Source organism: Monodelphis domestica, chromosome 5, assembly GCF_027887165.1.
Source record: "Monodelphis domestica isolate mMonDom1 chromosome 5, mMonDom1.pri, whole genome shotgun sequence".
Taxonomy (NCBI): domain Eukaryota; kingdom Metazoa; phylum Chordata; class Mammalia; order Didelphimorphia; family Didelphidae; genus Monodelphis; species Monodelphis domestica.
The window spans coordinates 125,093,913-125,117,669 of NC_077231.1; the positions used below are offsets into that span (position 1 = coordinate 125,093,913).

The 23,757-nt window shown below is 39.6% G+C and overlaps 1 protein-coding gene across 4 annotated transcripts in view; it reads right to left on the bottom strand.

Moving 5' to 3' along the window:
- Positions 1-1,152: 1,152 nt before the first annotated feature.
- SLC2A3 (solute carrier family 2 member 3) overlaps positions 1,153-23,757 on the bottom strand; it is an 83,425-nt gene continuing 60,820 nt past the window's right edge. For 3 of the 4 annotated variants that reach the window (XM_007503618.3, XM_016425901.2, XM_056799283.1), the window contains 10 exons: positions 13,006-13,159; positions 10,916-11,008; positions 10,230-10,390; positions 7,707-7,947; positions 7,098-7,260; positions 6,668-6,855; positions 4,986-5,090; positions 4,363-4,464; positions 4,064-4,270; positions 1,153-3,617 (listed from right to left, as the gene is read on the bottom strand). In XM_007503618.3, coding sequence (XP_007503680.1) covers positions 3,384-3,617; positions 4,064-4,270; positions 4,363-4,464; positions 4,986-5,090; positions 6,668-6,855; positions 7,098-7,260; positions 7,707-7,947; positions 10,230-10,390; positions 10,916-11,008; positions 13,006-13,017 — 1,506 coding nt within the window. In that variant the 5' untranslated portion in view covers positions 13,018-13,159 and the 3' untranslated portion in view covers positions 1,153-3,383. The remainder of the gene's footprint in view (positions 3,618-4,063; positions 4,271-4,362; positions 4,465-4,985; positions 5,091-6,667; positions 6,856-7,097; positions 7,261-7,706; positions 7,948-10,229; positions 10,391-10,915; positions 11,009-13,005; positions 13,160-23,757) is intronic. The other variant, XM_056799282.1, reaches the window with a different exon arrangement.

Here is a 23,757-nt window from a genome sequence, read left to right on the forward strand (position 1 = left end):
TTGATACTGGCTGGCTGTGTTTGCATTCAGATTATATATATTGGAGCCTCCAGAGAGCTGTTGGTTGTACTTAAGGCCATCCTGTTCCATGAAGTAGTGAATGAGCCTTTCTGAATTCTGAATTCCAGTGCTTTCCCTCTTAACTATTTCCTAATTATTTTATATCTATATAGTATGCTTTGTAGATGCTTGTTTGGTTGTTACCTACCTCCAGCACTTTGTACAGTGCCAGCACTCAGCGAGTGCTTAAGTTGATCCAAGTTATTTACTGCCTTTTGTAGAGTGGTAAATATGGCTATGATCCCTGGCCTAGTCCTTGTGGAAAAAAAAAAAACAACTGCTTCTGGGAAATATTCTGCTACTCATACCCTAAATTGGACATGGTGTGCCATTTATCTCTTGAACTAAATTAAACTAGTTAGAAAATACTTAACAAAAGCAATATATACCATAAAACACACAATAAAATTTCCAAAGTTAAAATATATTATGTATAGGGGAGGCTGGGTAGCTCAGTGGATCGAGAGAGAGAGGTCTAGAGACAGGAGGTCCTAGGTTCAAATCTGGCCTCAGACACTTCCCAGTTGTGTGACCCTGGGCAAGTCTCTTCACTACCATTGCCTAGCCCATACCACTCTTCTGCCTTGGAACCAAAACACAGTATTGATTTTAAGATGGAAGGTAAGGGTTTAAAATTTTTTTTAATTAAAAAAATATATATATATAATGTACGATTTAGTAGATGTTTTTGAATTTGACACAAACCTAAACTTTGGATAATGCGACTTGTGCTCTACAATATACCCATGAAGTAGTAATTTGATAGAATTGCACCTGGAGTCAGGAAGCTCAGAATTCAAATTCTGACTCAAGATACCCCTAGATTTGTAATTATAATTTTGAAAAATATAATTTTTTTTTACATTCATTAGAAGAAAAGTGGCAAAGGTGTTAACTATAACTGTTATTGTTCAGGCCTTTAGAATTTTTCCAGTTTTTCCCCAGTCCTGATGATATAAATACCAATCACACAATCAACCTGTATATACCCATCTTGTCTTGTTGGGCTCCTGGGTGGGCGTAATCAAAAAGCTGTCACTTAAGTCCACAAAAGGGTATACAAATCAAGTAACACACAGGATGACCATGATACCATATTTACAGTAAAACTTTTATTTAAAAACAGAACCACATTAACAGTACTAAGCATAGAAAATACATATGGAAATATTTACAATGTGGCTATGGAGAATGAGGGAGACACTGTTAAAACTCTACTATTGCCAATTCTCAGACCCTGGTTCTATCTGGAATCTAGGATGGAACTAGGTAGGACCAGAAAAGCAAGGAAGCTTTCCTCAATCGATCTTCCCCTCTAATGACCAGGAAAAGTGGAGAACTGAGCACTAAATACTGTCCACAGACAAGGTAGGTCAGAAGGAGATAAGCACCAAGGACAATCCCTCAAAGTTTCTGGAAGAACAAAGCCCACAGATTTGGAAAGATATTCAACTTCACCAGCAATGATATCTTGTCCTCCTCTCTTCCCTTTCTAGTTCAGATTCATTCCTAATTTTAACACCCTAATCTTAATCTACACACCCATTTTGCCTACAGTGGTCAAGTCTTCTCTGTCCTGAACCTTTTAAATACTGGGCACATCCTTCCCATTCCACCTCCAATCGTAAGGCTTATTTTAGAAGGCTTTAATTTCATCTTCAGCAAGGGACTCTAATTGGTGTGGGTCAATGGAATGTATAATATAGCCAGCATTGAAGGAGGTGGAGTGGTATGTTTTGTGGGTTTATGAACGGGCTCTGAAGATTCAAGGAGTACTAGGGAGACTGGCTAAATCTCCAAGGCAGCAGTTTATACACCTGGGAAACTAGGATTATCTCATTCCAGAAAGAATGAGTAATTACTTTACACATAAATCATAACAGTATGGACTAATACCCATTTGCCCCCTGGAAGAGACAATGACATTACATATATGTTCTTACTATCTAAATCAAATATGAACTGAGTGGGCCTTCTTTACCTCACTCAAGTCTTCTCCAATGGGATGATGCAAATACATATTTACAAGGAAGCAATGGCCATTTCTTCACTTGAACAAGGAAGCCCAGGTAAATCCTCTAGAATTGAAACCCTTAGTCCCCAAATCCCCTGCACACCGAATTCTAGTCCCCTATGAATACTACATTACCCCTTAAATCCTGTTCTCAAATGCCTGTTGGGATTTGGGGGCAGGGGAAACCAAAGACACCCAAAACCTAAAAAAACCCCAAAGAACAAAAACCAAGGAAAAATTTGTGTTGCGAAACAATCCTCAACACTAGTTTCCCATCTAAACGGAAGGAAAAAAAAACTATAAAGTGAAAGGAGTTGCATCTGGTGAGAAGAGTTTTCAGAAAAATTATCTCAAAAATCCATCTTTCTCCAGAGCTAGAACCCACCAACCGCATTCAACTTCACTGCCTAGGATGGCAACAATAGTGTAGTTTCCAAGAAATACTATTATATATTCTAATCAAAAAAAGGAAAAAAAATCCCGAAGGAAACCAGTAGCTTTTGCAGGCACTACAAACACTGCCCAACTTCTTTCACAAGTTTATTATCATTTTCATGGAGTATAGAAATTGCTAAAGGTAATGTGAAAACCTCCAGTACCAAATTTCACGTGTCCTTTAATGCACTTGCTCCATCCCTCCCTGTATTTCTTCTATCCTTATTGCATCAACTCCGCCAAAATAATTTCTACTTCTCCCCCAGTCCCTTGTTTATAGATTTATACCTCTTCTCCCTTCTCTCTGTCCTCAACAGTTTTCATTATTTTGTGCAATTCTTTTTTTATAGACTAAAAAAATAAATATTTATGAAATAAAACCGGCAGATAAAATAAAATGCACTCTGCAGTTGTTAAAAAAAATAAGGAAGATGTTCTCTTATGTGGTCCCCAACCATTCTCCTACCCCTAACTCTTATGTACTACTGAAATAACTTGTAGTTATTGGGATGGGAGTTTTTCTATCTATTCCTCAATGAGTCCTCATTAGAACCCAAGGAAGTGAAGAGGTGGCAAAGACTGGCACATGTGCCTAGGAGCCAATCCCTCCAGAAATGAGGGCAAGTTCATTTGACCTCTCTTTAGCAGAGCACAGACAGTGACCTGATACTAAATGTTTAAAGCCGGTGCAGCTGAGCTGACTTTAGCACTAGCTTTGACTCAGTGCTCATGGAATAAAGGTGAAAAAGAAAAACAGAAGCAGCAATCAGAAACAGTCCTGGGTTATAGATATCTGGGTGAGGAACTCCCACCTCAGGGAGATGTTTTTCCATGTTGGGAGATTGAAAGAAGAGGTGTAGAAGGAGGTGGGATTCTAGAGGGCGGAGGCGGAAGATTCCTTGCTTGGATCAATGTTGTTCATATCTACAACGGAGCCTTTCTCTGCAATCAAGGTGGGGCTGATGGCACCTTGATTCTTGCCCTCAAAGGCCTGGGCAATATGCTCAAAAGTTCTGCCCCGGGTCTCAGGGACTTTGAAGAAGGTGAACACGAAGAAGATGGTGAGGAAGAAAGTAAAGATAATAAAGACATAGGATCCCAAATATTTCTAAAAAAAAAGAAAAGAAAAAGTTCTGTCAAAGTCATTTATCCCCAGCCCAAGAACCAAGGCTCCCCTCCCCAATTTATGGCAATAATGGCAGGCATGACCCTTTTCTGGAAAATCCAGATTGGGTCTGCACCCTTAAAAAATTTAGGACCAAACCCCTAAAGATCCAAATTCTGCTTTCATGCCAATTTCCAGTCCCTGAGGAATGTCTTCAAATGCCTACTGGGATTTAGGGAAGGGGGGGAGGGGGGACGGGACCTGGTTATTTTTATTAAGTGAATAACTCATCTCTAGTGTACCTGGATGACCCGGCTAGTCGATTAGATATTAGTATAAATGGTATCCTATTCTGTATTAAGAAGCTATAACTCATTCCTCTCGTCCTAAATGAGCTAATGACTAACACTGGTTTCAAGCAAGATTCAAGGAGGATGGAGTTCACTTACCGCAGCTGTTGGGAAGCACAGCCCCACAAGGAAGTTAGAGGCCCAGTTGCAAAAGCCGGCCACAGCCATAGCAGCTGGGCGGGGGCCTTGACTGAAAAGCTCGGCAACAATGAACCACGGGATAGGACCCGGGCCAATTTCAAAGAAGGCCACAAAGCCAAAGATGGCGCCAATACAGATATAGCTCATCATCACCTGATCACCACCCTAAATGAAGAACATCAAGAAGCTAAGAATGAGAACAAGATAGCCCAGACAGAGGCCCTTCCTTTTTCCTCCCCCTCAAAAAGAATACTCACCTTCATAGACATGGCAATAGTCATAATAATAGAACAGAAGGCCATTCCACCCAAGCCCACCAGATGGAGGGTTCTCCTTCCTGCTCGCTCCACCAGAAAGAGCTAGGAGAATAATGTCAAATAAAACCTTTAAAATGGTGTTTTCCTACTCAAAATACTTTATGGTCAGAAATTTTTAGCATTACCCAACTAAATACACTGCACAATAGTGGTTGGTCTTTGCTTTCACTCTTTCACCTACCTCAAAGGGTAGGTGGGTTCTAAGTATAGTTGGACCCCCTTTTCCTCTGTTTCAGCCACTTATCTTGAAATGGAGGAATGTTTCCCCTGAGGAAGCCAGGGACTTACTGGATTCAGTTATTTCCTGTTAAATTCATCCTCTTTTTCCCTTCCCTTATTCATTTTTCTAATATTGAAGTATCTCTTCTGTTACACCATCATTCAAATCACTTCACCTCTAGAATATACTTCTTTCCCACCCACCCCCTCCTCCCAAAGGCATTAATACCACCATCCTTGTTTAACTAGAGTACAAAAACCTAACCTTGAGGTAATTCAACTGTCCATCTGCCCCAGAATAGTTTCCTTTTATCTTGTCCCCAAATTCAAAATGTCCAACTCACTGAAACTACAGTAAACACTGTGTTAACTGCACCAGCTCCAATGGTAGCATATATTGGCTCTTTAACACCAGCACCCGTGAAGATTCCTGTAGAATAATAGAATACCTAATTGGGGGGGAAAAAAAGAGGGGGGTAGCCATGTTAGAAAGAAGGCTCTGGAAACTTCAGTGAGCTCTAAGCAATAAACTGGTGATAAAGATAAATGAGGTTGCCCTTCCTTGACATAATCAATTACATTCATTCCCCTTCCCTCCCGAGCAACCTTCTTCCCTCCAATCTGAAACACTTAACTTGGGTCTTCAAATCATACTGGTAAATGTCAGGGTTATTTCCTTCCTTAATCCAGCTTCATCCTTGTGAGATAATTTTTTTGATCAACTTGGGCTCTAGGTTCACTTATATGCAGTTTTCCCACTTAAATAAGATAAAATGCTTTCACAAGTATTTTCATTTGATCTTGAAAAAATGATCCCAAGAACTAAACTGGGAGGTGCCATTAAATAAGTTAACTAGCCTAAGGTACAAAAAAATCAGTTTACAGTATCAGAATGAGAACTTAAAGTAACTTATCTCCTAGCTCCAAGATCTCATTTGTCTAAGGAACAATCATTGTCTCCCATTGTCAGTTGAATAAATGGGCTGTTAATTGATCTGAACCTTATATTTCCCTTATTAACTTTCTTATTAATAAGTCCTTCAAGGTGTAAGATCATAAAACAGTTGAAGTATTGATCCTCACCATCAATGATTAAAATATCCATCTTCACTTTAGTGAAGGTGGTAAGGACACTTACTTAGTCCTCTCCTTGATTTTTAAAAGTTCTTATACAATACTGTATAAGCTATGATAGCCTGAACCTTACAGGAAGTGGTAGAAAGCAGAACTGTCTGAATATAGGCAGTGACACTAATAATGTGAACAAAAGCATGGAAAATCAATGTTAATGAATTGTAAGGCAAATAATCTCAGTCCAAGAAAACAACTAATGAAGCCCACCTTCCTCAATTCCATAGAAACAAAGAGGACTTGAGGTGGAATGCCCTCAATTGCTGTGTGGTTTTGTTTAATGCTTTTCTTTGTTAAAAAGGAAAGAGGGAAGTGAGAGTTAAGAGAAGTAACTTGTTAAGGGGAAGTAACTTCCATAAAATTTTAAGACAATAAAACAAAAAGTTTTAAAACATACTGTCATTATCTCTTATGTAGACTGGTTTGATTTCCCTTCTGGTCCTCAAAAAACCATTTTAAAACTTCAAAGTCCTCCTACCTTTTCTTCTTTCCCTGCCCTAGAGGGTTGAGTACTCAAATTGTGTAATTACAGCTTAAAGGGAAGTAATTAAAGAAACTACAGCAAAGCCTACCACAGGAAGGGTCCTTTTTCCTGCCTGTTCTACTAGGAAGGAAGGAAGGAAGTAGCCTAATACTATGGACTTATTTTTCATACTAGAAAAGTACTAAACTGAGTTAAGAAGGAACAGCCTGACAAAATGACAAGAATGAAGCATGGAACCACAGTGGATATATGACAAACCTAGAGTCAAGAAATAAGCAATTCATTTATCCTCTGTGGCTCGTTTCCTCTTATCGGAAAGACCGATAAGTAGCTACAATTATTGTAAAAAGAGAAAATAATGAACCAGAAAAATCAAGTCATAATAACTAAATAAAGGATTTAGGTACTCACAGCATTGATACCAGAGAGTTGTTGAGAAAGCTGGAGCATGATGGCAATGATAATGGGCTGTCGATAATTGGGTGCCCTAAAGAGGTCCAACATAGTTACTTTCTTTTCTTGTGCCATTTTAGCACTCTCACTCTTCATGTCCAGGATATCCTGCTCTACATCCATAGTGCCCCACAAATTCTCAAGTACTGGGAATAGGAAGAAAGGATAAATTGGTTTTTCCAAATTCATTTTCCCAAAGTGTGGCCTGGGGAGAGATCAGGCATACCAAAATCAGGGGGTTTTGGCCCACTTCTATCTTGTCATGCTTTAAGAGTGTCACTAAGTTGGGATTCCTTCAATAACTTGTGACTTAAAAGAAACTATTCTCAACTCTACGGAAAGATAAACAAATCTTAGGTCATGCTATCAGAAATTAGTTAGTACTTACCCCTTCGGGCCTGATCTTCTTCCTTCTTATTGATGAGTAAGTATCTTGGGCTTTCAGGGCAGAAGGGAAGGGCTACAGATTGTAGAAGAGCAGGGATGATGGTAAAGGCCAATAACATTGGCCAGAGTTCCTCAGTTCCCATGATGAACTGTAGTCCAAAGATCTAAGGATCCAGAAAAATTTTGTTATATTCCAAGGAACCTTTGAAAGTACATGTTCAAAGATAATCTCTCAAATGCTTTCTGGAGAAACTGAACAGTTACTGCTTACCTAATTAAAAACCCTTCTTCTACAGTGAAATGGACACCCTATTTTTAAAAATCTTCTTTACTTTCATTAGCCACTTTAGCCCATCATCTTAAAATCACTAAAAAAAAAAAAGTATTCCTTTCCCAGAACAATGGACTAACAAAGGGATAACCTATCAAGTCTTTTCAGTATCAAGAAAGGAAACAAGCCATTCATCCTTAGTGAATATAAAATTGTTGGAACATTGGCTCTCAGTGCCTTTGATCACATCAGGGCCCATCACAGAAAAGGCAAAAATAAGGTCCCTTGTGCCTTCCCTTATGTACTTCCACCCAGTGAAAATGAGAATATATGGAATACCTGGGCAACGAGGATTCCCACAACAATACCCAGCTGGTTAAGGGTACCAAAGGCTCCACGATGGGAAGTTGGGGAGACTTCTCCGATATATATGGGTACAAAGCCAGTACAAAGTCCACAGAAGAAACCAATGACCAAACGGCCCAAAATCAGCATCTCCACTGACTTGGCAGTCTTTGCCAAGCCCAAGAGGGCACCACCAATAATTCCTAGTATGTTGTTGATGAGCATGGAGTTCCGCCTGTAGAAGGAAGGAGATAATTGTGAATAAGTATGGTTTCTCTAGTCCTTTGTTTTCACTTTCTCTCCTTTCTATGCTGTCTTCTGTGAGTTTTATTCCCTCACTATTTCCTCTGTTTTGATTCTTTTGTCCTCATTCCTTCAACTCACTTTTTCCTCACAATTTTTATCTGTCTCTTTAGCCTTTCTCTCTATTAAGTTCCATTAGTATGACTAGGACAAAGATGGAGCAATCATAGTTACTCTGACATATAAAAATCATTCCATTTCCAATTTGTAAACTGGCTCCTTCAGTTCTCCCCACTACCTGAAGTATCTTGTTTTGTGAGACATATTATTATATGCCATCAACATTTTCTACCTTCTGCCTAATCCTTAGATCATATAAAGCTTTCTTGGCAAAAGCAAAGAAATTGAGATATGATCAAATGGCTCAGCTGTGAGAGAAAATGAAAATAGGATTTAGATGGAGCTCCAAATTCCTATACATACAAATCATTTGGTCCTGGCAAATGAGATAGGTAGCCAGGAAAGAGCTTTGATATATTTAGAGTAATGCCAATCCCTCGCCAATTCTTGTAGCATATTGGTATTCCCAGGAAGTCCCATTATTGCTGAAATCAGCAAGTAGGGGAAGGTTCTACATTCAGGCTACTGAGGCTTCTAGGAAAAGCAGAGTGGGAAGTCAGGAAACTTGGGTTCAAATCATATCTCTTGACATTCACTCGATAGGTGACCTCAAGCAAGGACAGCTATTTCTCCTCTAAAGATGGAAAGCTTTAGTGCTTCCTTTAAGTTCATAATAATATGGTTCCACATTATGGAAATGTGAAGAAATCAATGAGGTACAGTCACTTCTAACAGAAACATAAGATCAAAAGCCATTTCCCAATGGATTAGTGGTTAAAGAGTAGGAACAAAACAGTTTTCAAAAAACAATTGCATGGGCAGCTAGGTAGCTTAGTGTATTGAACTTCCATGTCTGGAGGTGGAAGTCTTGGTTCAAATCTGGGCAGGTCATTTAACCCTGTTTGCTTAGCCTTTGCCCTTCTGTCTTAAGTTGTTACTGAGACACAAAGGGTTAAAAAAAAATTTGCATGCTATTAACAACATGCCCTGTAAAAGAATACTCCAATCACTAATGTGTAATTGGAAATCTGTTACCCTAAAACTACATTTCCCAGGAGCCCACTGACTCCCTGTCAGTTAAGCAGGATTTTTGAACAGGTTGACTATGGTTTTTATTCTGTTACCTTTTTTTATTTGTCACCACAGTTGTAACCCAGGAAGCAAAGAGATCGAGATCAGGAACCCCACCAAATTTATCCCTCTGTCTATGTCAGGACCTAATGACAGTAGGCTCCTAGGAAATGTAGTTTTAGGGTAACATATGTCCAATTACACACTAATAAGGCAAAAATCAAAATAACTCTGATAAGGTTTTACCTTTCACCTGAGAAACTAGCCATGGTGACAAAAGATAGGACTAATCAGTGTTAGAGGGGTTGAGATACAAAAGCCTTCTTAGTGAAGTTGTGACTTGTTCCCACCATTCTGGAAAGCAATTTGGATTTATGCTAAGGTGACCAAATGTCCATTTTCTTTCATCTAGAGATGCCACCACTTGGTGTGTGCCAAGGAGATCAATGATCAAAAGGGTTTCTTATATACCAAAATATTTATAGCAGTACTTTTTTGTAGTAATAAATAACTGGAGATAGCACTTAGCAGTGCTTGCCACATAGTAAATGCTATATGAACATAACTGTTATTATAGAAGGCAAACAGAAAATATTCCAATATTCCAGACAGTTCCAAAGAGGTCAAGATGAAAGTGGTCTTATAGTGCAGTTCCAGACTTGGAGATAGGGAAAATTTGGGTCCAAATCTTGCCTCTTGATATTTTACCTAATTGTGCAAGCTCAGGCAAATCACTTAAGCTGAGCCTTAAATAGGTTAAACTAATATCTGTAGTATTTATGTCACAGAGTTGTTGAAAAGTTAGAATTAAACCAATGAGACTTCACAAGCCTTAAGTTTGCTCCTTTTCAGAACTGCTTCTATCTGTCCTTCATTCACATGTTTTGCTCTAATACTAGTCAGATTAACCCACTAAAAAACTCTAGTGACTTACTGGCCCATAGTCACATCACTAAAAAAGTGTCTTATTCCAGATTTGAAGCCAGGACCTCCATCTCCAGGCCTGGCTCTCTTATCCACTGAGCAAGCCAACCTACTCCTCCCTTCACCCATTTTTTCTGGATTGAGTTTGAATAATAATACCTGCCAAATCGGTTGACAAAGAATCCAACAGAGAAAGAGCCAATCATGCCACCTACTGAGAAGATGGCCACAGCCAAGGACCAAAGTGAAGTGAGTAGAAACTCAGTCGTTGGCTCACCAGACTTGCTTTCCAAAGTCAAGTTGACAAATTCCTTAATGATCTGTAAAAGAAACCAAGGAATGGTGGATTGGATTATGTTAAACTGTGGCAGGTGGAGAAGTAGGGTAAAATAATTTTTCTGCTTTCATGGGTAGGGAAACCTAAGCAATTTCCCCAAAGACATAGGGGGTAAAGGGAGGAAGCAGAGCCAGAAGGCTGATCCAGGAATCCTTATTCCTCATGTGTTCCAGATTTCCAGTCAGTCTATCTATAGGTTTCAGTAGGTGGCAGCACCAGAGAGCTTATTGCCACCCCTTGCCTTCCCCATGGGATGAAGGATTTGATGCTAATTGATCCACCATCAATGAAACCATCAGTGAGAGCAAGTAAGGTGGTTGACAACTGTTAACAAATGAATGACTGTTTTGGTCCAAATGACTCATTAAGAAGAAGTGTTCTAACTCTGAGGCCTTGTGTCTCCCACCCAGTTCCCAGCTGCTGCCTCCTCCTTCTTCAAGTGAGGAAGAAGGGAATGGGGGGACTGACTTCTCTTCACTAATGCTATTGAACAGGTGCTGGTTCTTACCTGCTCAGGAGCATTGATGACTCCAGTGTTGTAGCCAAACTGAAAAGAGCTGATAGCAGCTGTAGTAACAGCAAAGACGAGGGGGCAGGTGATCTGAGGGAGAAAGAAACAGAAATCTTTACCACACTTGTCAGATTATTACCTTCTTTCAGAGGCTGTTATAGTTCTGCCAGCCATGCTGGACAGTATACATTACTCCCCTCCTCCAAGCACCTTAAGGTCCAGCCATACTGATCTACTTGCTGGCCTTTCCACAGGACCTCCTTACACCTGTCTCCTAGCCTTTGCACTGGCTGTCTGTCCCTCATGTCCACGAATCCCTCCCAAGCTCTAAATGCCTTCCCCTCTCAGGTGACCTTGTATCACGACTGGGGTGCCCCTCCATATATACAAATTGTATCCCTACTGCTTAAGAAAAAAACACAGGCTTCTTGAATGGTTGATAAAGCACACATTCAAAGTGGGATCAGTTATAGAGAGCAGCTCAGCTATGACTGCATTAAGGTAAAACAGAGTGTAAGGCAAATTCAATCAATATTTATTAAGAGCATATTATTGCTGGCTCAAGGTGAAAATGGACGTTCTGGACTGGGAGTGCAAAGTATGACACTGGGGGAAAGCAAAGTTTATGTAAAGGGAGAACTAGCAATTTTTAAAAAAATGTTCTTTTTATTTTGAAAGGGGTGGGGAACAATGGGGAGCTTGAGGAGGTGGGCGGATATTCCCTCAGTCAGAGAATGGCATAATACAAGACAAAAACCCTAACCCTAACCATTTGGGAATTTGATCTTGGTTAAAGACAAGGTGGACATGACCAGAAATAGCAAGAAGCACAGCTCTAATTCCTTTGGGCTCACCATTTTAAAGTTCCTTAGAGCCAACCGAACCCTAGCTGTCCTTAAATTGAGACAATTTCCAGAATAATTCCCTTACACTGTCTCCTTGAGTCTCATCTGAAATTGCTACCTCCCCCCTCTGCCAGTCTCTGAAGAGTCCTACTTTCTAAATTGCGCAAAAGAGACTACCTACTCATTCCCAAACCAGTAAACTAGACAAGCATTTCCAGGGGGGGAAACCAACCCACAAGAGTCCCTAGAACCTCCACCCCGGGTATAACCGATTCCTTTCCCAGCCAGGGGCTATCAGCAGACCGCTCCCGCCTTCTGCCTCCAAGGCTCTTATCTCCAGCTCCTGCCACCTTCGGCAGAAGTAGCTAGGGGCCAAGCCGGGGAGGGGTGACCTTGGTAGGGAGACCCCACCCACTCGTCCCCTACCGAGGGAGAATAGCTGGGACAGGGTACTTTTTATGTTAATAGCTACGTTTCCGTTTCCTCTCATTTCAAAAGCTTCTTTCTTTCACTATCACCCTAAAAGACTCCCAAAATAATTCTTAAGAGGCGGATCACGCTCTCCAACCCTAACGTTTAAACAGGTCCTATCACATAGTAGAGGGCAACTTGAAATTTGTTGATTTTTCCCAAGGAAGTTTTCCAGGATCCCCAGGTAGCTATGATTACAGAAACAGGAGGCCATTCCCATCAAGAATTATGGCTTCCAAGGGCCATCGGGCCATGCTTGACATTGGAGCTGCCTGTCGTCCGGGCACGCGCTCAAGGCTAGGCTGGGAAAACCTAATCAAAGCAAGAGCTGGCTTCCTTCCTTCCTTCCTTCCATCCATCCATCCATCCATCCCGAACCCACTCTGCTCATCCCCTACGGAGGCATCATCCCTGCCTTGCTCAGTCGCGGCTCTTTCAGTAAAGAATGCCCGCGAAGGATGGGCAGTGCAGCGGCGCCCCGCTCCCTAAGTAAGGAAACAGGTTGGAGAAATTCCTCCTAGGGAAAAGCCTGGAAAAGCACTAGGGCAAGAGGACGGAGACGTAGATGTGCGTGTGTGTAAATATATGGATATTTAAGGCCCAGAAGATGGTATACCAGGAGTAAAGCGCATCCCAATGCTGCAGGCATCATTCTCCACTCCTTCCCCCACCCTCCCGAGCTCCAGCCTTCTCCCTCCCAACAGCGCCCTGACTTCATCTTCATGGACCAGGAAAAGATACCCAAGAATAACGGAATAGCACGATCCTTACCCTAGCTGACATGGCTCCAGCCGAATCCTTTACAAATCCCTAGTCAGGAATCCGGGGAGTTGGAGCCAGCAGCCTTTCTCCCGGAAAGGTGGCGGGTCTCTGAAGCGCAGGCAAGCTGTCTTCGGTCCCAGAGGGCAAAATTTCCCGACCTTCACTTAGTGAGAAAAGCATCTGAGGTTAAAAGCTTTCTCCAGCCAACTATTTATAATTTTTGTGAGGGGTGGGGCTAGACCTGCCTTCCCATCACAAATCTTGTGACCTTTCAGAATTCAGAAACCTCCACCCTCCCAAGCCCCCACCTAAGCAAAGCAAGAACTCCCCCATCCCCGCCCTCTTTTGCCCCCACCCCCTCTCAAAAACCAGAACTTCTCTATGTTTCTCGTCGTCGTAGAGTCTCCGAAAAGGCATGAGGGAGGGTAAATTCCTTTGGTTGTAGTTCTAGGTTGGGTTTCATACAAAACCACCTTGCTGAGTAGGCAAGGAAGGCCATTTTACACAGAAAGTGATGCTGAGAACAAGGGTTAAAGTTGCTTTAAAAAGCGAGAAAGAAAGAAAAAAGAAAAAAGAGAGAGAGATTTCAAGGTGGAAAGAGTGCTTTGGTTCAAAGCTGTCTGGCTTATTTATATTTATGATTTCATGAAAGTCACCCAACCTTTGCTTCAATTTACCCAGCTGTAAAAGGAGGATAATGATAATTAGAATATATGCTTCATAGGATTCCTGGGACCACATATTTAGAGCTGGAAGAGGTACTTGAAAAGGATCCATATAAAAAATATTTTTTGTGCCATGGAGATGGGGGGAGTGTCAAAATAAAAGTTATCAATAAAGTTCATGTTTCTTAAAGGACTCATGTTAAAAAAAATTATAGCAGCTGTTTTTGTAGTAGTAAAGAACTAGAACCTAAATGAGGTGTCATTAATTGGGGAATGACTGAGCAAATTATGGCCTATGACTCATATGAACCATGAACAGAACCAGAACTTTGTTATAAAGTGGTTGTTTTTCAGTGGTCCAGTAAGAGGGATAGGAAGTATATGTTCCTTAACTGAAAAATAAGTTTCAAAAGTTAAGGATCTTGGGTATTCTTTAATTGCGGAATGGCAGAACAAGTTATGGCATATGAATATGATGGAAGACTTTTATGCTAATCTGGGAATACTTGAACTGATGCAGAGTAAAGTGAGTAGATAAGTAGAACAGTTTCTACAATAACATTGTTAGTTTTGAAAAACTTCCAACCATTATTCCAAAGGACTAATGAAACATGACCTACCTCCAAATGAAGGAGTGACAGATTCAGAGTGATGACTGATATATATATATATATATATATTTTTTTTTTTGGTGGGGGGAGTGGAACTTGGTCAATTGGGGAATTTATTTTGTTTGACTCTATACATTTGGAACAAAGGTCTTTTAGGAAGTAGATGGGAAAAAGAGAAGATACATTTTTGTTGATTGAAAAAAATTATTTAAAATTTAAAAAGGGATCTTTGAGTTTATGAGGAAATTTTAAACTACAAAGCCTATATAAAAGCAAGCTATTATTTTATTATTATTATTATATCCTGAACTTATTGGATGCTTTTTGTTTGGCAGTTGAATGACCATATGAACTGAGAATGAAGGTAAAAATAATGTATTCTAGACTGTCTGAATTGCTGCCCTCCTTGGACAAGTTGGAAATCTGGATGCTCCCCCTCCAAAATATTCTGGAACACCTCATTTTTTCTCTTTCTGGAGAAATAATGGCTTATCATTGTGTACAGAATGAAATCCAAACTCTTTCATTGAGGTTTTGTACTATTTTGCCCCAAACTGCCTCTCTACCTTCATCATTCCTTCCCTATAATCTCCATTGGTTCTTCTTTATATTTCTCCAGTGTTCTATACCACTCTTTCCCCTCCTACCTTATCCACTGGATTCCTCTTCATTTAAGTCTTCCTCTTTGTCCTGCTTTTCTTTTAAAAATATAGTTTATCTCATCTACTTGGTTGTCATTACATATTGATGGTAAAGGATCAAGTTCTTTATATTGATGATCTTTACCCCACCCCTCAAGCACCTAACATAACCATAAAAATTATTCAAGAAATAGTTTTTTTGGTTGATTCTCTAAGTATGCCATCATATCTACAGAGTGATCATTTCCTTTCCTTGTTGCTTATTCTCATTTCTTCAATTTCTTTTTCTTCTCTTATTGAGAAGTACAGGATCTAGCGTGCCTCTGATGTGAGGGCTTGCTGAACCTTTTCCAGGATTGCTCATCCTTCTTTGGTGTCTACCTGCCACCCAGCTCTCACATGTGGGTCCAAGAAGCTGTAGCAATCACAGCAGCCACACCCCAGTATGACCATCTTGGCAGATGGGCTTAAACTAGGTTGAGGGTAACTGACAGGTGAGTTGGCTGAACTTGGTGAGTTGGGGGGAAGAGTGTCTATCCCAGGCAAGTGAAGATTCCTCCCATCACTCCCAAGAAGAGGCAGACCAGAACAATTTGTTCCAGTGGCCCTGAAGTCAACAGAAGTAGATTGCTATGGAGTACTTAGAGTTTGGTTAGACATCAAAGAAGCAAAGGCTATCCATAGCATCCCATACCATCACCAGTCATCCTGACTTTGTCTTGCCACTGAAGAGAGAGTCTGATGACTGCAACTCTGCCTCACTTAAATCCAATTCATGCAAAGGTCAAGACATTGCTCTATAGAATAATCCTTATCCTCTTCTAAAATGAAGGATGAATGACAAGTTCAATAAATGTTTGATGAATTTGTGACTGACTCATGTCACAGAATAAAGCCATGGTGATCTAATTTTGGCTATATTCCTTTCCACTTTAGTTTTTGTAGGCTCTTCCATTGAAATAGAGAAGAATATTCACACAGTCCTGCACAAAACAACACCATCTAAAAAGCTAGAAGTGATAAAGAAAACTGGCAAATCCTAAGAAAGCAGGATAGAAATACCCCAGCAAAGATTCTGGGGCAAGAATCTTCCAAAACTAAGTACAGAGACTGTTAGAAGATGAAATGTTATCTTTTAGTCTCAGGATTAAATACTATCTCTGGTGATGCAACAGGTATTGCCAAATGATTTCCTAGCTAGAACAACACTACATATCATTGGGTTCCACTGCAAAGCCCCAGTCTTCTCATTCCTAAAATTCTCCCTCTCCCTCAGGCAAATGAACAGAGAAGCAACTTTAACTCAGAGAACAAGTTTCCATTCCGTGCTACTTCCCATAACTTATTTGTGTTTTCCCACTTAAACTTTTCATCTGGTCAAACTCTTCTGAAAAGTCAGTTAGACCCTAGATGGGAATAGAATTATAGGGTGAGATTTTATTCTGACACACCAAATCATCCAGACCCAAGGTAACTTCCTCTTTCTGAAATAGTTGATATTACTACCATTTGTAACCACAATCTATTCACTTCCCCATAAAACAGGAGAAAGCAATTTTTTTTCTTACCCCTTATGAAAGACAATATGCTAAGATAACATGTGCACAGCTGGCTATCCGAAACATACTAAGTTAAGGTGTACCCAGCTGATTACCTAGAAATTTCCCAATTCTAACTGCATTTCCAAAACTGTTTACCAGTAGAAATCCTTCCCCAGTTTTCCCCTCCTGGCCTTCAGAACAAACAAAGGAATACCTGAGGTCCCTCTTACCCCACCCTATGCCCCTTTCTACAGGAAGACAGATGACTTTTGCTAACAAGGCCAAAATCTTACTAGGAACTTTGAATTTCTGGAAAGACAGGTAAAATACCTGAGATAATGGCTAAGGGGAAATTGAAGGTACAAAAATAAAAGGTAAAGAATGACAAAAATGAAGAGGAAAATAAAATGGAGAGGCTTGGGAAGAGGAATGAAAGCACTAGAAGGGAAGCTTCAAATAGAGAAAAAAGAAAACTCAGGAAAATGGTCAAAATGATCAAGTGAAAGAAAAAGGAAGGCTACACATGAAGGGACAGCAAAAATAAGTCTTGTTTCAAGGAATATATTTATTTTTTTATTTTTTTTATAAATCCAAACAATCATTTCCATATATGAAAAATAAGAAGATATTACACAAATGAAATCATAGATCTCCCGTATGTTTTAACTTACTTTTCTTCATATCTACATAATAGGTCCCTCCCATCCCCTCCCCACCTTCTCTGCATCATATAGGATATTGTCATGAGGTCAGCATGTTCATATAAATTAAATATTTCATATTTTTTCTTTCTGTTCATTTTCTGGAGGTAATATTTTCAGTTTATTCTTTTAGTATTAGTGCTGTGGCTATGTGTGTTCTCCTGGTTCTACTCATTTCAGTGTTCACTATCTTGTATAGTTCTTTCTAGGTTTTTAAAAAATGAGTTTGTTCATCATTTCTTAGGACACAATAGCATTCTGTCACAATCATATCCCACCAATTTGTTAAACCATTCCCCAATAAATGGACATCCCCTCAATTTCCAATTCTTTGCCACCACAAAGAGAGCTACTATATCTATTTTGGAACATCTGAGTTCTTTTCCTCTTTCTCTAATCTCCTTGGGAAACAGACCCATAAATGGTATTGCTATGTCTAAGAATATAAGGCAGTTTTATAACTCTCTGGGTGTAATTCCAAATTGTTCTCCAAAATGGTTGGATTAGTTCTTAGCTCCACCAACAGTGCATTAGTGTGCTTTTCCACATCCTCTCCAACATTCCTCACTTTGCCCTTTAGTTATTTTAGCCAACAGTATTGTTTTGGTTTGCATTTCTCTAATTGGAGATCTGGCGCATTTCTTCATATACCTATATATGGCTTTGATTTCTTCATCTGAAAATTGTTTTTATCTTTTGCCCATTTACCAATTGGGGGATGGCTCCATAAGAAGCTTTCTAATGGGATTATTGCAGAGGTATAGCTAAGACTAAAGAAGCAAATAGATACATACATATATATATATGTACATATATATATTATAGAGTATTAGGGTGGGAAGAGTTGAAACATTTTGATTAGTGATACAAAGTTTAAACTACTAGACCTAGGGCACACATAGTAAGCATTTTATGTATGTATTTTTATTCATTCACTGTTCCCAGGTTAGTCATTATGTGTTATCTTTCTTCCCTTAGCCAGGCCCTTAGATGAAAGGAGGATATAGCATTAAATGAGTTTTACATAAGATCACATTTCTATACATATTTAGGGATGTTTTTATTCCCATTTTACAGATAAGCAAGCTGAGGCAAACAAAGGCTAGATAACTTGCCTAGAATTAGGTACCCATGCAAACCTTCTAGGGGTCATTTCTCTTTTAATTTTACAAAAAGGCTATTGGAGTAAGGGGGTAGAAGCTGTTCTAGCCAGGAGAGGAACTGGGAGAAATAAAGAAAGCTAGGTTCTGCTGCCCCTGTTTTCCTTTATCAGTTTCTCTGCTGTGTCTTTTCCCTTTCCCTTCCCATCCAATAGATGAGCAATTTTATAGTAGGGTTTCTTTTTATTTTTTCCTAGCCACAAGTACCACCAGAAGGATGGAAGAGTAGCTTCTTTCTTCCTCCTCCAATTCTAATCAAACCAGACATGAAACTTTGGGGAACTTTTGCCTCTTTGACCCTAAATGTTTTAGGACCGTGCTGAAAAAATTGACCAGAAGGGAAGAAATTGGAGCTAAGATGGTTTATGAATAATATCACTAGTTCAAAACTTTCTCTTTTTGGCACCTGAGAGGTAAACTTATCTTAGCTCAGTTGTTTTAACTGAAATAGCCCCCTAAAACTGTTTAGAGGATATGGAAATGCATGAAAATTAATGAAATAATGGAAATTAATACTAATCTTATAGGTTTTTTTTAAAAGGTTACATTTGGGAGACACTTTGAATTTTAAGTATAACAAAGCAATGAATATCCTCATCTCTTATTCCCAGATTCTAATAAAAGAAATCACAATCAGTGGATCCATCAGAGTTGGTATATCATCTTATTTAGGGTGGTTTTAGAACTAATTTAGGGACTTCATTTCCCCCTGCAGGAATCAGTTTATAATTGAGTTGAATAGAAACTGCTTCAGCCACCAGGCTGGACAATCAAGGCAAAGCTGACCTGGGGCGATAAACAATATTCCAGGATTTCTTCTAGTCATCTGATATTCTGACCTAATTGACTTCTAGCTATCTTCCCGTTCTACAGGCTTCATAAGATTTCAGAACCAAATGACTTCAAAAGAGCAAATCTTTTCTTAGTCTATCCTGAATCTCCCAAGACTAGATTATTAGCTAGTCTGATCGCTGGTGCTTTCAAATACATACATGTCAACACTTTTGAAGATATGAAGACTTCTGGTTTCCTTAGCTTGGGTCAATAATTAGGGCAGATCTTTACATAACATTATTTTATATAGACTTTACCAGCATTTAGAGACACATCATGATCCTCAAGCTAACTCTGCGACCTGACATACCCATCTAAGTTTCCCCTGATGATGGAGTTCTCTCTACTCCACATAGAGTGTGTAAGGCATTCAAAGGCACCTGAGTACACCTGAGCTAAGGCCAACCCCCAGCTACCTAATGGTCTGGGGAAGGCTAAAGGATGTCCATTTCACTGCTGTCTGAATTATTTTATAATAATATCACATTTATGAGCTGGTTTTTATTAGTTGTTTGCTTTTTTTTAAACATTGTTTTTTGTCAGGTAGAGTTTGCCTTTTGTTCAGAAAGCAATAAATATATGAAGCCCTAAGGATGAAGAAATGTATTGAATGGCTTACCTAAACAGGTTTGCCTACCCCCCCCCCCCCACCACACAAGGGTAATTTATTATTCCTTGGGGAAATTCCCCATAGACCAACCTTTAGTTGGCTAGGAAACGAGGGGAGGGAGAAGAGTTGGGGGCTGGAGAAAGGCGAGGGTTGGGCTTTTGCTTTGTTTTTCCTATTCCTGTGATGTGTACCACCATTTTTACAGTCACCAAGGTTCACAGCCTAGAAGACATCTTCATCTTTTCACTTTCACTCACCCCCTCTGACAATCTTATTTTTAAGAAACCCTCAAGAATTCCTGAATCATCTTTGATAGGATTAGTTGATATAATCCAACCCTAAATATCCTTTTATCTTAGAAGTTTCTCCCATTGTATCTAGGCCTTTCCCAGGTGGACCCTAGCTGGAATCCTTGCCTCCATGTAAGTCAAGCAGTCATCCTTCCTTTCCTATACTCCCTAAAGGATATATAAGCCCCCAAGTTCTTCAGTTCAATTCCCATGATGAAGATTCCCTTTTGTGGTGCATTTTCTGGGACCCATAGCTCAGTATGTTATTGGTGTTGTGTGTGCCCATGACTCCATGGTGGCTATAAGAGCACTGTCTCCCATGCCCTGATTAAAGGCTTATTCTTTTGTTTTTTGCTGGTTCTGTTTTTTTATTTTTGTATTTTCCAGGTTGACACCCCTCTTCTATCCAATCAATTCCAAAGTCTTGTTAATTATATCCCCACATCTATCCATCTGCCACAGTCTCTTTCTACTCCCAGAATAACCACAGTCCAGACCCTTATCATCTCAAGCCTAACTTATAGGCTTCCTTAAAATAAAAAAACACAAAAACCCCTTACTTTCTATTTTGGTAACAACTCTAAGACTTAAGGGCAAAGGCTAGGACTTGCCCAGGGTCAAAAAACAGCTAAGAAATGTCTGAGATCAAATTTGAACTCAGGTCCTCCCAACTCCATGCCTGGTGCTCTATCTACTTTGCCACATAGCTGTCCCCTCAATGATAGTCTCCTAATTGGTGTCCCTGAATAGTCTTCTGAAACCCAATTGCCACACTCTGCTTTCTACTTCAGAAAACCCAACTCCTTTGGCAGTTAGAAATCTTCACACTTTGGCTCTAAACTGTCTTTCTTGGATGGTTCCACATCTCCCTTCAGGTACTCTATGTTCCCAATACAACTTGACCTCCCTGCTGCTCCTTCCCCCATCTCCCACCTACCTTCCTGCTTTTGTGCTGGTTGCTCATCAAGCCTCATTATTCACCTTTCTTACCTTCACTTTTTGGCAAAGTAAAAACAAAAGATATCAACAGTTTTTTTCTTTTTTTAAAGGACTGATGTTGAAAAAAATTATAGCAGCTGTTTTTGTAATGGCAAAGACCTAGAAACCAAAGGGATCAGGGGCAGCTGGGTAGCTCAGTAGATTGAGTCAGGCCTAGAGATGGGAGGTCCTGGGTTCAAATCTGGCCTCAGACACTTCCCATCTGTGTGACCCTGGGCAAGTCACTTAACTCCCATTGCCTAGCCCTTACCACTCTTCTGCCTTGGAACCAATACACAGTATTGATTCCAAGACAGAAGGTAAGGGTTAAAAAAAAAAAGAAACCAAAGAGATGCCACTAATTCAGGAATGACAATAGAACAAATTATGGCCTATGACTTGTATGGACCAATGCAAAGTGCAATGAGCAGAACCAGGAAAATAAGGTATATAATAACAACAGGAATACAAAGACAAACAATTGAGACAGAACAAATGACTGATGCAATGATCAATTGTGATTCTAGAGATCTGATGATGAACTATGGTATTCACCTGTTCTGACAGAAGTGATGAGATCGAGATACAGAATGAGACATACATTTTTGGGAATGGGCAAAGTGAGAATTTGTTTTGCTTGACTATGGGTATTTGTTACAAGGTTGAATTGTTTTTCAGTGGTAGGGTGGGGTGGAAGGGATAGAAAAAACATGCCTGTTAATTGAAATTTTAATTCAATGAAAATTAATCAAAATAAATGAGTTAATAAAAAGATTGAGGTATCTATTAATTGGGGAATGGCAGAATAAATTAAAGCAGATGAATATGATGAAATGCTTTTGTACTTTGAGAAATGATGAATGGGGTAGTTTCAGATGAATCTGGGAAAAGCTCCAGCCCCGTCACAGAATAGCCCATCAGCCTAGACACCATGTCCTGAAAGGAGACAACTTAGCTGAACAGGAGTACACTTTCTCCTAATGTAAACTTGGTGGGGATTTCTTGAAGAAAAGTGGTCCTTTAAGGAAGAGGAATCAGGATGTATCTCACATCTGCCATCTGTTCTCTATCTAGATATGTCAGTATCTTTGTGATACAAATTTGAATCTACTCTTTCTAGGGACTAGTTGCACAGGTGGAAGATTGCACTCTCTGAGACAGTTGGGAAAGGAGAACTGAGAATTGAATTGTGACTTACTTATTCCTAGAGCCTGTGATCAAATGAACTATTTTTGTCTGTTCTATAGTACTCTTGACTCACATATAATAAACCTCGCAGTCTATTAGTGTTGACATCAACAGCTATGGATCTGTTCATATCTATAAATGCAATTCTCCTCAATTCAAGGTTGGTTCCTATGTGGGAAGGCATCATGTTGGGAAGACCAGAGTTGCATGGCCAGTATGTGGCCGAGGGAAGACAGGAGACAGGCCTATTCACTAGTACTCCAGTATTGCTTTTCACTACTTTTCACATGCTGGCTTTCAAATTACTCAGTTGAAAGCATACTTATAGTAACAGATACATAGTCAGGGCTTCAAGATTTGCAAAGCACTTTACAAACATGATGCTAAATTCTCCAAGATAAATACTACAGGCATAATTACTGTTAAAGATGAGGAGACTGAGGTTAACTGACTATTAGCACATGGTTTTACAACTAGTGTTAATAACAGAGTTTAAATATAAACTGTAAGCACTTAGGTGATGCAGTAGATAGAGCACTGGACCAGGAGACAGGAAAAGTCATCTTCTTGAGTTCAAATCTGGCCTCAGACACTTATTATCCAGCAGACTCTGGACAAGTCACTTAACCTGTTTGCCTCAGTTTCCTCGTTTGTAAAATGAGCTGGAGAAGGAAATGGCAAACCACTCCATTATCTTTGTCAAGAAAACCCCATATAGTGTCATGAAGAGTCGGATGTGACTGAGCAACAATAAATGCTGCCTCACTTTGAAAAGTCCCTAAGGGGGAGGAAAGTCCCTATGCAGTGATGAATGGGGCAAATTCTAGAAAGGTTAATGGAATATGGTCTTATCTTGTTGCCATTAGAAAAGGCCCATGTGTAGTCAGCATATCAAGATGTCAACATCAAGAAATTTGAAGATAACAAAAATGCATTGCGTTAGGGCTAGAAATCACACTTTTAAAAAGGTAGGACTTTCAGTCTCTTATTCAAAGGCTATCAAGTCATTCTAGAGAAAACAAAGATATTTGTCATGTTGGGGTCACTCTAAATTCACGATATTTCACCTTAACTAAGCCTTCAACTGTGTTTGGATGATATTTATCTCTTGTACATTTTTATCCACTTCACCAAAATAGTGGTTCTAAATGGTTTAATCTAAGCACCCAACTGTGCCCCTACCTCTTTTCACTCACTTTGCTGAGAACCATACAGTATGAGTTTCCTCAGCTTTCTCAAAATATGCCTGTGTTGTTAGTCAGCCACTCCTCTATTCTCCTAGTTATCAGTATCAATTCTACTAGCACTCTAATTTTCTCTTCTTCCTACTCCAAATAAGCTCAGGGCTCTTCCATCTATGAAATATTTTGTCAGGTCTGTTGAGGCCCTCCAACTGCTTACTATCCTTATTCCTTCAGTCAGCACCAAATTTCTCAAAAAGTTAGTCTAACCAAATGGTCAAAGGATACGAACAAGTAATTTTCAGGTGAAGAAATCAAAGCTATTAATAATCATATAAAAATGTTCTAAATCACTCTTGAT